The following is a 12,142-nucleotide window of genomic DNA, read 5'->3' on the forward strand; positions in this document are numbered from 1 at the left end:
AGAGAGGTAGGTTTTGAGGAAAGTCTTAAAGGAGGAAAAAGAGGTATTTAGGCAGAGTGGTGTAGGGAGGGAATCCCAGAACTTTGAGCCTTGGCAGCTGCAGGCATGGCCACCAATGATGAACCAGTTAAAGTCAGGGATGGTCAAGAGCCTAGAATTAGAGGAGCGCCGACATCTCGGAGGATTGTGGGATTGGTGGAGATTACAGAGATAGGACGAGGTGAGACCATAGGGGGATTTGAAAACAGGGATGAGAATTTTGAAATTGTAACGTTGCTTAACTGGTGTTGTAGGTCAAGAGCACAGGGGTGATGGATGAGCGGGACTTGGTGTGAGTTAAGCCATGGGCAGCAGAGTTTTAGATGACATCAAGCTTATGGAGAGTAGAACATGGGAAGCCGGGTTGGAATAGTCAAGTCTGGTGGGGACAAAGGCATGGATGAGTGTTTCAGCAGTGGAACAACTGAGGCAGGGGCAGAGTCGGGTGATGTTACAGAGATGGGAATAGGCGGTCTTAGTGATGGCATAGTTGTGTGATTAGAATCTCATCTCGGGGAATCAACTAAAATTAAAAGTTGCGGAAAGGGATAATGATGTGACAGACTCATATTTATAGGAAGCGTACTCAGGGCAGACTTTTCAATATCACAGTGCATCACCCGTGCAACTGCTCATACCAAGTAAGGGCAACCAACCTCTTAGCATCCCCTGTTACCATTGTGCTATTGTTTCTTCTTTCTCTCTGTGCCTTCTCCTTTTGCTTTTCTGTTTTCTGGTGTCCTTTCCCCTTCCTGCTTCCCTTTGCCTGTTTTGCTTCTCTATCTTTGTTTCTTTCTCTCTGTATTTATGTTTTATTCTGCTTCTTCCTCTGCTCTGCTCTCCTCTTTCTTTATTTTATCCTTTCAGGTGGAAAATGGCAGATGGCATGGTGGGGAAGGCACTCGCTGAAGATTGCAACTTCTACTGACAGTTTCTTGGGAAAGTCCAGCCTGCAGCCCTTGGCAGATGCCTTCCCATCCCATTCCTCCCCACCTCTGTCTCTTTTACTTACCCCAGCATCCCTTTGCTCCTATCACCTCATGGATTTCTTTTCCTACTACCCAATACACCCTTTCCTTTCCAATGTGCCTCACTTCAATGCTTGCATTACCCATTTTCCCTTCTTACCTGTTTCCTCCCTTTCCTCTATCTCTTCCATTCTTTCTTCCTTAACCTGTCTCCTGTCTTTCACACAATAATTCCAGGGAAAAAAGCTGTGTGTGCCTATGTAATTGTGTAAATATATTAATTTAGTAAATTATTTACCTTATCTTCCAAAATTCTCTCTTGTTCGTTGAGATGCTGTGGGAGACCATCTCTGGGGCCCGTTGCTTGTTGTGGTTTACACACTTAAAGGCTCTGGAAGCCAGGCGAAGAATAAGCTGAGATGAGGGTGAATAGTTAGCCTGCAATCTGTGCTTTCAGTTTGGAACCAGATCTTTATTATTTCCTTAGGATTACCCTAAAGCATTTATATTGGGAACAGCGTCAAAGGTTTTAGACCTAGCTATGCCTTTTTTTATTATTCTTTCATGGGATGTGGGTGTCGCTGGCAAAGCCAGCATTTGTTGCCCATCCCTTATTGCCCTGAGTGGCTTCCTGGGCCATTCCAGAAGGCATTTGAGTCATCCACATTGCTGTGGGTCAGGGGTCAGATGTAGGCCAGACCAGGTAAGGATGGCAGATTTCCTTCCCTAAAGGATCCTCTGATGCTTGAACAACTGATGCCTGGAAGCCTCTTGTTTCCAACTTTGTGATTAACTTCTGTGTTTAACTCTTCCACAACCAGGAGCGATTTCAGTTCCCGGTACAAATTACTGATGTCTCTGAAAATGCCAAAGACCTCATCCGGAGGCTTATCTGCAGCAGGGAGCACCGGCTGGGTCAAAATGGGATTGAAGACTTTAAGAAACACCCATTCTTTGCTGGTATTGACTGGGACAACATCAGAAACTGTGAAGCACCTTACATCCCCGAAGTCAGCAGTCCTACAGACACGTCGAACTTTGATGTAGATGACGACTGTTTAAAAAATTCTGTAAGTTAGTTCATATATTTCTGAGTTTGGAGAAGGGGAATTTAGATTGAAAGAGGGTGAAATTCTAGTTGCTTCTAAGGTGATCCCATTTCTTAGACAATCAGTCTCCTTGTGAACTTGCTTTTGATATGATTTTTCATTAAAGCAGTGGGATTAAAAATATCATTTGTCGTTCTATAAAAAGAAAAAGCTGCAATTCTGAAATAAAAATAGAACATGCTAGAAGGACACAGCTGATCCATCAGCATCGGAATGGAAAAAGATGTTTCCTCTTTTTAGATGCTGATAGATCTTTTATCCAACATTTTTTGTGATGCACTATTTTTCTTTGTATCTTTCTTGTCAGCTTCTTAAGTGCAGGTTCTAATGTTTTTCTGTATTATTCACCCCTTCAACAATATTCAAGTTAACTCTAGTACATATGCTGTTGTTAACGTTCATTGACAAATCTTGGTGAGTTTAAGAGTCAATAAAGGTGTCTGTGAAACTAGGATTAGAAAATAAAATGGAAGGCTGACTAACTTTATGTACAGTCTTTTTCGCATTGGAAATATTTTGTGCTTAATGTCCTGTTTAAGCGCCGTAGGTTTTATTGATAAAATAAATGAGTAGAAGACTCATTAGCACAATGTGTTTTCCAGTATCAAATTAATCTATACGATATTATTCAATTCATCTCAATTCACCTAAACTGTCTGGAGACTGTACTGACAGACCAGCTTTGCATCAGCATCCTAATTGCGTTGAAGTTTCAGAATAAGTTACGATCCTTCACGTCAAAGCAGAATTTTTCTGGCACTTGGTTTTGGAATATGTTGTTTTCCTTATCTTTCTTAATTACTTTCTTCTCAAGCCATGCACACTCTTCACACCTCAAATCCTGTCTTATTGCAATTAAAGCTGTGCTGTTTTGAATAGGGTCAAGGCAGATGTGGGAAGGAAGGGGTTTTGCAAAACCTTGCCCCATATTTACCGGGAGCGAGTGGCGATGGGAAAACCATCGTTCTTACAGCAACATGACAAATGTTACAGCATTACATTACTCTCATGGTGTGATTTAATTCCTTCTGTGAGCTGCTTTGTGATGAGACATTTATTATTTTAAAAAAGCACTATCTTCAGGTGGAAAGGAAGGAAAAGCTGTGCTCCTCAAGGTGTTATAGACTCTCTCATAACCCTTCCTTGTTGAAGCAGGATTGCTCCATCAGGAACTAATTATTAAATGAGAAGAGACAGTTTTACACACATTATCAGTGAGGAAAGGACATGGAAGCCATCATCGGATTTAGCTTGTTTCTCAAAGCAATCTTAAATAGTAGACATGGAAACAAGTCAGTAAAACTTGACTTTTATTCTGTTTCAGGAGACGATGCCTCCACCTACACATACTGCTTTCTCTGGGCACCACCTTCCCTTCATAGGGTTTACATACACTACTAACTGGTAAGTGCATTTTTGTTATGCTGTATGAAGCAGCGTTACACACTTTCAGCTGAACTTTGGACATCTGCTGTAAAACAGTGATGCTGAAGGGGCGTACTTAAATTGTTCAGGCAAAACATGCTAACAGATAGAATCAAACGTGAATAAAAAAGTCTGGACAAGGTGACCAAGGTGTCAGTAAGTCTCACCCTGCTGATATAGCTCTGTTGCTCCTTTTCTAATGCTACAAGCTCATGATACATCTCTATATAGCCCCATTTATTATATCCACCCTGGTTAAAAGGTTTTTCTGTTGGGATTTGGTAGTTGCTGCCATTATTTCAGAAATCTGGCTACAAATCCAGTCTGAACTAAGGGTATGAAAATTGCCTCTTGCTCCTGGAGCCTACAGAGTGAATTTAGAGCCTTCTGAATCTAATACTCTCCCTCAACAAACATTGTAGAATCACAGGATGATTATAGTACAGAAGGTGGCTATTTGGCCCATCAAGTCCATGCTGGATCTCTGCAAGAGCAATTCAGCTAGTCACACTCATTTTTCATAACCCTGCATCTTTTTTTATCCTCAGGTGCTTATACAGTGCTTTTTGAAAGCCACAATTGAATCTGCTTCCACAACACACTCAGGCAGTGCCTTCCAGATCCTAACCATATGCATTAAAAAAAAGTTTTCTCATGTCAAACTTTGGTTCTTCTGACAACCAACAACAACTTACACAGCACCTTTAATGTAACAATGCTTTCCAAGGCACTTCACAGGAGCATTATAAAACAAAATATAACATTGAGCCAAATGAGTGGATGTTAGGTCAAATGACGAGGTAGATTTTAAGAAGTGTCTTAAAGGAGGAAGGAAAGGCAAAGAGATGTAAGAAGGGAATTCCAGAGCATTGAGTTTAGGAACTGATGGCACAGCCACCAAGGGTAGATCAATTAAAGTCGGGAACCCGAGACCAGAGAGGAATGCAGATATCTCAGAAGGTTGTGGAGTTGGAGCAGATGATAGATAGGGAGTGGTCAGGTCCTGGAGGGATTTGAAAACAAGTATGAGAGTTTTAAAATCATGACATTGCCTGACCGGGAGCTGCTGTAGGTCAGCAAACTCAGGAGTGATAGATGAACAGGACTTGGTGCATGTTAAGACAGAGGCAGCAGTGTTTTGTCAAGTTTGCAGAGAGTAGAATGGGGAACATCAGTGAGAAGTGTGTGGGAATAAGCAGGACAAATCCATCCAGCCAATTACCACCCCATCAGTTACTTTCGATCATCAGTAAAGTGATGGAAGGGGTCATCAGCAGTGCTATCAAGCGGCACTTGGTTAGCAATAACCTGCTCGTTGATGCTCAGTTTGGATTCTATCAGGATCACACAACTGCTGACACCTGCCCCTTTACTTTCCCCCTCCTCACCGTCCAAGGGCCCAGACACTCCTTTCAAGTGAAGCAGCGCTTCACTTGCACTTCCCTCAATTTAGTCTACTGCATTCACTGCTCCCAGTGCGGTTTCCTCTACATTGGAGAGAACAAACACAGACTGGGTAACCGCTTTGCAGAACACCTTCAGTCTGTCCGCAAGCATGACCCAGACCTCCCTGTCACTTGCCATTTCAACATACCGCGCTGCTCTCATGCCCACATGTCTGTCCTTGGCCTACTGCAATGTTCCAGTGAAGCTCAACGCAAACTGGAGGAACAGCACCTCATCTTCCGACTAGGCACTTTGCAGCCTTCTGGACTTAATATTGAGTTCAACAATTTCAGATCATGAACTCTCTCCTCCATCCCCACCCCCTTTCCGATCCCCCCTTTTCCAATAATTTATAATTTTTTTTACAACTCTATTTTTTTCTTTTCCCTCCTATTTTTAAATTTATTTCGATCTATTGTTTCATCTCCACCTTTTAGCCCATTTCGGTCCCTTCCCCCCACCCCACCCGCACTAGGGCCATCTGCCACTAGCTTGTCCTGCTTGCTTCCCTTAACGTCCCCATTAGCACATCCTTTAGATAATATCACCACCATCAACACCCCTTTGTCCTTCTGTCTATGACATCTTTGGCAGTCTCTTCTTGGCCTCCACCTATCACTGGCCCCCTATCGAACTCCTCCTGTCCCACCCCCCTCTACCAGCTTATATTTCATCTCATTTCTCTGTGTCTTAGTTCTGATGAAGAGTCATACAGACTCGAAACATCAACTGTGTCCCTCTCTGCAGATGCTGTCAGACCTGCTGAGTTTTCCAGGCATTTTTGTTTTTGTTCTAGATTTCTAGCATCCACAGTATTTTGCTTTGACCACATTACAGCCTTGTTCCAAACATGGACAAAAGAGCTGAACTCAAGGAGTGAGGTGAGAGTGACTGCCCTTGACATCAAGGCAGCATTTGATTGAATGTGGCATCAAGGAACCCTGGCAAAACTGGAGCCCATGGGAATCAGGGGTAAACTCTCCACTAGTTAGAGTTATACCTAGCACTACACAAATGAAGATGGTTGTGGTTGTTGGTCATCAATCAGCTCAGTCCCAGGACATCACTGCAGGAGTTCCTTGGAGTTCCTAGACCCAACCATCTTCAGCTGTTTTATTAATAACCTTCCACCTGCATAATAAGGTCAAGTGATCATACCGCTGATTGCTGATAATTGCACAATGTTAAGCACCATTCGTCACTCCTCGGATACTGAAGCAATCCATACCCATATTCAGGTTTGGGCTAATAAGTGGCAAGTAATAATCATGCCACATAAGTGTCAGGCAAAGGCCATCTCCAGCAAGAGAAAATCCAGTCATCTCCCCATGAGATTCAATGGCATTATCATTGCTAGGTCCCCCATTATCAACATCCTGGGGGTCACCATTGAACAGAAACTCAACTGGACCAATCATATAAATACTGTGGCCATCTAAATACTGGGGAGGTGGTGGCGTAGTGGCAATATTGCTGGACTACTAATCCAGAGGCCCAGGCTAAAGTTCTGGGGACATGAGTTTAAATCCCACCATGGCAGCTGGTGGAATTTGAATTCAGGTAAAAAATCTGGAATATAAATATAAAGCTAGGCTCAATGATGGTGAAACATCATCAATTGTTGTAAAAACCTACCTGGTTCAATAATGTACTTTAGGGAAGGAAATCTGCCATTCTTGCCTGGTTTACATGTGAACCCACAGCAATGTGGTTAACTCTTAACTGCCCTCTGAAATGGCCTAGCAAATCACTTGGCTCATAGGCAGTTAGGGATGGGCAACAAGTGCTGGCCTTATCAGCAATGCCCATCACATGAAAAAATAAAGGAAAAAAAGAAGTGAGAGGCTGGGGCTCCTGTGGCAAGTAACTCACCTCCTGACTCACCAAACCTGTCCACCATCTACAAGGCACAAGTCAGAAGTGTGATGGAATACTCTCCACTTACCTGGGTGAGTGCAGCTCCAACAACACTCAAGGAGCTTGACACCATCCAGGACAATGCAGCCCGCTTGACTGGCACCACATCCATCCCCTTCAACATCCACTCCCTCTTCCACCGATGCACAGTGACAGCAGCGTGTATCATCTACAATACGCACTGCAGAAATTCACCAAGGCTTCTTAGACAGCACCTTCCGAACCCATGACTTCTACCAATTAGAAAGAGAAGGGCAGCAGATGCATGGGAACACCACCACTGGTCTGTTCGCAACCTAGTTGTCAAATTTGACCCCAAGCTAAGCTTCCAACCTCACATTCGCCCCATCACTAACACTGCCTGTTTCCAGCTCCATAACAATGCCCAACTTCGCCCCATATCAACTCATCAGCTGCTGAAACTCTCATTCATGCTTTTGTTACCCTTAGATTTGGTTTATTAAAAATTCTTTCATGGGATGTGAAAGTTGATGGTGAGCCGCCTTTTTGAACTTCTGCAGTCCATATGGTGCATGTAACCTGTGGTACTGTTAGGAAGGGAATGCTATGTTTTTGACCTAGTAGCAGTGAAGGAACAGTGATATAGTTCAAAGTCAGGATGGTGTGTGGCTTGGAGGGGAGCTTGCAGGTGGTGGTGTTCCCTTGCATCTGTTGCCCTTGCCCTTCTAGGTGGTAGGGGTCCCAAATTTGGAAGGCGCTGTTGAAGAAGGCTTGGCGAGAAGCTTCACATTTCTTGGCATTAAATTACATCTGCCACACATTCCACTGGCTTCTCTTTGTTCACTTGAAGTCTATCATTATCCCCTCACAGTTTCCAATATTTTCAAGGTTTGTGTCAGCTGCAAATTTGGAAATTATACCCTGTGTACCCAAGCCTAATTCATCAATATAGGTCAAAAAAAGCAGTGGTCTTAGTACTGACCCCGTGGAAACACTTTCTTCTGGTACAAAAAATAACCATTTGTCAGTACTCTGTTTCTGGCACTCGATCAACTTCATATCCATGTTGCCATTGTCCTTTTTATTCTACGGGCCTCAAGTTCGTTGACAGGCCTTTTATGTAGCACATATCAAATACCTTTTGGAAGCCCATATACACCACATCAATTGCATTACCCTCAACCCTCTCTATTACCTCATCAAAAACTCAATTAAGTTAGTTAAACATGATTTGCCTTTAACAAATCCATTCTAGCTTTACTTAATTAATCCACCAGTGTCCAAGCTACTGTTAATTTTGTCCCAGATTATCATTTCTAAAAGTTTTCCCACCATGCAGCTTAAACTGGCTGGCCTCTAGTTGTTGAGTTTATCCTTACACCCTCTTTTGGACAGGGGTGTATATTATAATTCTCCAGTCCTCTGGCACCATGCCTGTATCTAAAGAGGATTGGAAAATTAAGGCCAGTGCCACCACAATTTCCACCCTTACTTCCCTCAGAATCCTTGGATGCATCCCATCCGATCCTGGTAACCTATCAAAGCCAAAGCGCAGCCAACCTTTCGAATATCCCCTCTTTATTAATTTTTAGCCCATCTAGTATCTCAATTACCGCCCCCTTCATTATGACTTGGGCAGCATCATCTTCCTTGGTAAATGATGCAAAGTACTCATTTAGTACCTCAGGTTTGCCCTTTCCTATGTGTGAAGACACATAGGTCCCCTTTTTGGTCCCTAATTGTCCCACCTGCCCTCTTACTACCTTAATAATATGCCTACGGAGGATTTTTGGATTTCTCTTTGTTAGTCACTAGTCTCTTCTCATACTCTCCCTCTGTCTATCTTATCTCCTTTTTCATCACCCCTCTGAACTTTCTATATTCAGTCTGGTTCTCACTTGTATCAGCATCATGACATCTGTCACATGCACCCTTTTTCTGCTTCATCTTATCCCCATCTCTATCGCCATCCAGCAATCCCTAGCTTTGGTTGCCCTTTCTTTCTCCTTTGTGGGAATGTATGCTGACTGTACACTCTTAAAACAGAACGTTGTTCCTCTACCGTTAGCACTTCCAGCATTAATTTGGTACTCTTAATCAGCGAGAGTACAAAATATTAGCTATGAAAAAAATGGAGAAATTCACACTAGTGCAGTAACATGATTTGGAATAGAAGTAGAAGCAGCTATATTCAGCAAAATCTGCATTTGGGTGTTTTCTATACTTTCTGACAATGTTTTAATGCTGACATCAGGTACCCTCTGGAGCAGAGATATCTGAACAACAACAACAACTTGTATTTATATGGTGTCATTAACTATTCGCAAGAGGGTTATCAGGAGGGTTTGCAGGAGGTTTATCAAGCAAAATCTGACATCAGGTCGTGTAAGGAGTTACTAGGCAGATAAAGAAGTAGGTTTCGAGGAGTGATTTAAAGGAACGTACCAGCCTTAGACTTTCCTTGCAGTTTAAATAATTGACTTAAACCACAAGTCCCAAGTACATAAAAGCAAAATACTTTGGATGCTGGAAATCTGAAATAAAAACAGAAAATGCTGGGAAAACTCAGCAGATCTGAGAGATAGAGGTGCAGAGTGTTTCTGGGGAGTATTTCAGAACCTAGGGCCTCAGCAACAGAAGGCATGGCTACTAATGGCAAAGTGATTAAACTTTGGAATGCACAAGAGGCCAGATTTGGCAGAGTGAGGATACCTTGGAGGGCTATATTGCTGAAGGAGGTTACAGAGATGGGGAATGATGAGGCCAGGGAGGGATTTTGAAACAAGGGTGCAAACTTTAAAACTGAGGCGTTGCTTAACAGTTACTGTTACATTTTAATACTGATACTGCCAATAACTTTTCAAAGATTAATCAGTACACACGTAGGCGTGGAGGTGATGAACATTGCAGCTTCCATTTTATTTTGCTTCAGCAACTGAACTAATAAAGCAAAACGGATTCTGCAACCCCATAATGCACTGGCTTGCAAAGTACGGCAAGCTAAACAAGACATACAATACACAACAGTGACCACTCCATGTTCTTGAGTTTTCCAGTTCAACGCACTGAACTGTAACAGGAACAGAGAGTCTGAGGATGAATATATTCCTTCATATCTGACTTGTGGTTTTCCAAGACATTCTGCCTCTCCTGCTAAGTGGCTGCAGTGTTTTCCAATTGTGATTCTTCTTTCCAGCATCTCTAGTGTTTTGCTTTTTGTTGATGATTTTGAATGAGATGGATATTAGTGGAAAGCCTTGTGTCAAGCCTTTCAGGAGAGAAATGGGTCCCACATCTACCTTTATCCAGAACTCAAAACTGGAGTGCGCATTCTGGATTAAATCCCAAGATTCAGCCATGCACTCTCATACCTTTTGATTTCTTCATTAGGGCACTGGATCAAAAACCTTGTGAGGATTTGTGAACCTTGAGACATTCCACAATTCTGTACAAAGTCACAACCAATCCCATGCATTCCTCATGAGAGTGGAATTTATCATCTTCTTTTCTGATTACTCTGGCACTGCAAAGCATTTGGCGTTAACAACAATGAAAAGACCAAAAACAAAAATACCTGGAAAAACTCAGCAGGTCTGACAGTATCTGCGGAGAGGGATACAGTTGACGTTTTGAGTCTGTATGACCCTTCATCAGAATCAAGAGATATAGAAACAAAATGAAATATATGCTGGTGGAAGGGGGTGGGACAGGAGAGGGCCAGTGATAGGTGGAGTTCAAGAAGAGACTGCCAAAGATGTCATAGACAAAAGGACAAAGGGGTGTTGACAGTGGTGATATTATCTAAAGGATGTGCTAATGGGGACGTTAAGGGAAGCAAGCAGGACAAGCTAGTGGCAGATGGCCCTAGTACAGGTGGGGTGGGGGGAAGGGACCAAAATGGGCTAAAAGGTGGAGATGAAACAATAGATCGAAATAAATTTAAAAATAGGAGGGAAAAGAAAAAAATAGAGTTGTAAAAAAATTATAAATTATTGGAAAAGGGGGATCGGAAAGGGGATGGGGATGGAGGAGAGAGTTCATGATCTGAAATTGTTGAACTCAATATTAATTCCGGAAAGCTGTAAAGTGCCTAGTCGGAAGATGAGGTGCTGTTCCTCCAGTTTGCGTTGAGCTTCACTGGAACAATGCAGCAGGCCAAGGACAGACATGTGGGCATGAGAGCAGGGTGGAGTGTTGAAATGACAAGTGACAGGGAGGTCTGGGCCTTGCTTGCAGACAAACTAAATGTATTCTGCAAAGCGGTCACCCAGTCTGCGTTTGGTATCTCCAACGTAGAGGAGACCACATTGGGAGCAGCAAATGCAGTAGGCGAATGATAAATGAAAAGACAACTTTATGCTGGTGAGATTCTTTGGTCGTTTTTAATCTTGCTGATATCCCCCGTTACGGACTGATACCAAACCTCTGAAACAGCAGAGGTTTGCTTCAGACAGGCCAGATTCAGAATCCATAGTGCCAAGGAGAACCAGTAGTTTATGGCACTGCTCTCCTGAATCATTGCAAGCTTCCATTTGTCCCCTGTTCTTTTGGAGCAACTTTTTAGCATGAAAATTATGCATGTAATGCAAAGTGTCCTTTCTCCCAGTGAGCAGGTTTAGAGGCCTTCTTCTGGCTTTTCTAATCTCTATACAATTGGGACCATGCAGTGCCTGTTGGGTCAGAAGCCAAACCTAAGTAGCACCCTCTCTATATCTAGAGGATGCCCTTGTATGTTTGTTGAAGGGCAGCATACTGGAAGAACCATGGAAGCTTACAGCAAAGAAGAGGTCATTAGTCATATTGTGTCTCCAACTTCTATTTGCTAAACCTCGTCCCATTCCCCTGCAATCTCCTCCTACACCTGTATTTGCATATAGCAAAGCATTCCATACTCCCGGGTGCACAGAAAGGCCTCCTAACCCCTCTCCTCACTTCATTAATTTTAAATTGAGGACCTCTCATCACTGACTCCACAGCCAGGTGAATAATTTGTAAAAGAATGAAAAATGTTAAAACACCTGTTGGATCTCCTTAAGAATACACCTAGCACCTAACCTGTCCTCAAAACTATAATGTTTTATCCCTGACAACACACTGGTGAGTATTTACTATAACCTCAATGCCTTTTCTATAATGGAGCCCAAAATTGCACTTGGTAACCTTAACAATGCCTAATCAATGCTTTGTATAAATTGTTTATTGCTTCTTCACTCTTGCACTTTGTCTACTAGCGTAGCTGATTGAAAATGATTTATGTATGTTTTTTGAGTGAATTGA

General features: G+C 42.6%; 1 protein-coding gene across 1 annotated transcript in view; it reads left to right on the plus strand.

Moving 5' to 3' along the window:
* The window catches only part of LOC121277667 (serine/threonine-protein kinase MRCK alpha-like), a 715,733-nt gene that overhangs the window by 416,412 nt on the left and 287,179 nt on the right, over positions 1 to 12,142 (plus strand). The window contains exons 8-9 of the mRNA XM_041187269.1: positions 1,829 to 2,077; positions 3,441 to 3,520. Of these exons, the coding sequence (XP_041043203.1) occupies positions 1,829 to 2,077; positions 3,441 to 3,520 (329 nt within the window). The remainder of the gene's footprint in view (positions 1 to 1,828; positions 2,078 to 3,440; positions 3,521 to 12,142) is intronic.

The sequence above is a fragment of the Carcharodon carcharias genome, chromosome 5 (genome assembly GCF_017639515.1).
Source record: "Carcharodon carcharias isolate sCarCar2 chromosome 5, sCarCar2.pri, whole genome shotgun sequence".
In the NCBI taxonomy this organism is placed as follows: domain Eukaryota; kingdom Metazoa; phylum Chordata; class Chondrichthyes; order Lamniformes; family Lamnidae; genus Carcharodon; species Carcharodon carcharias.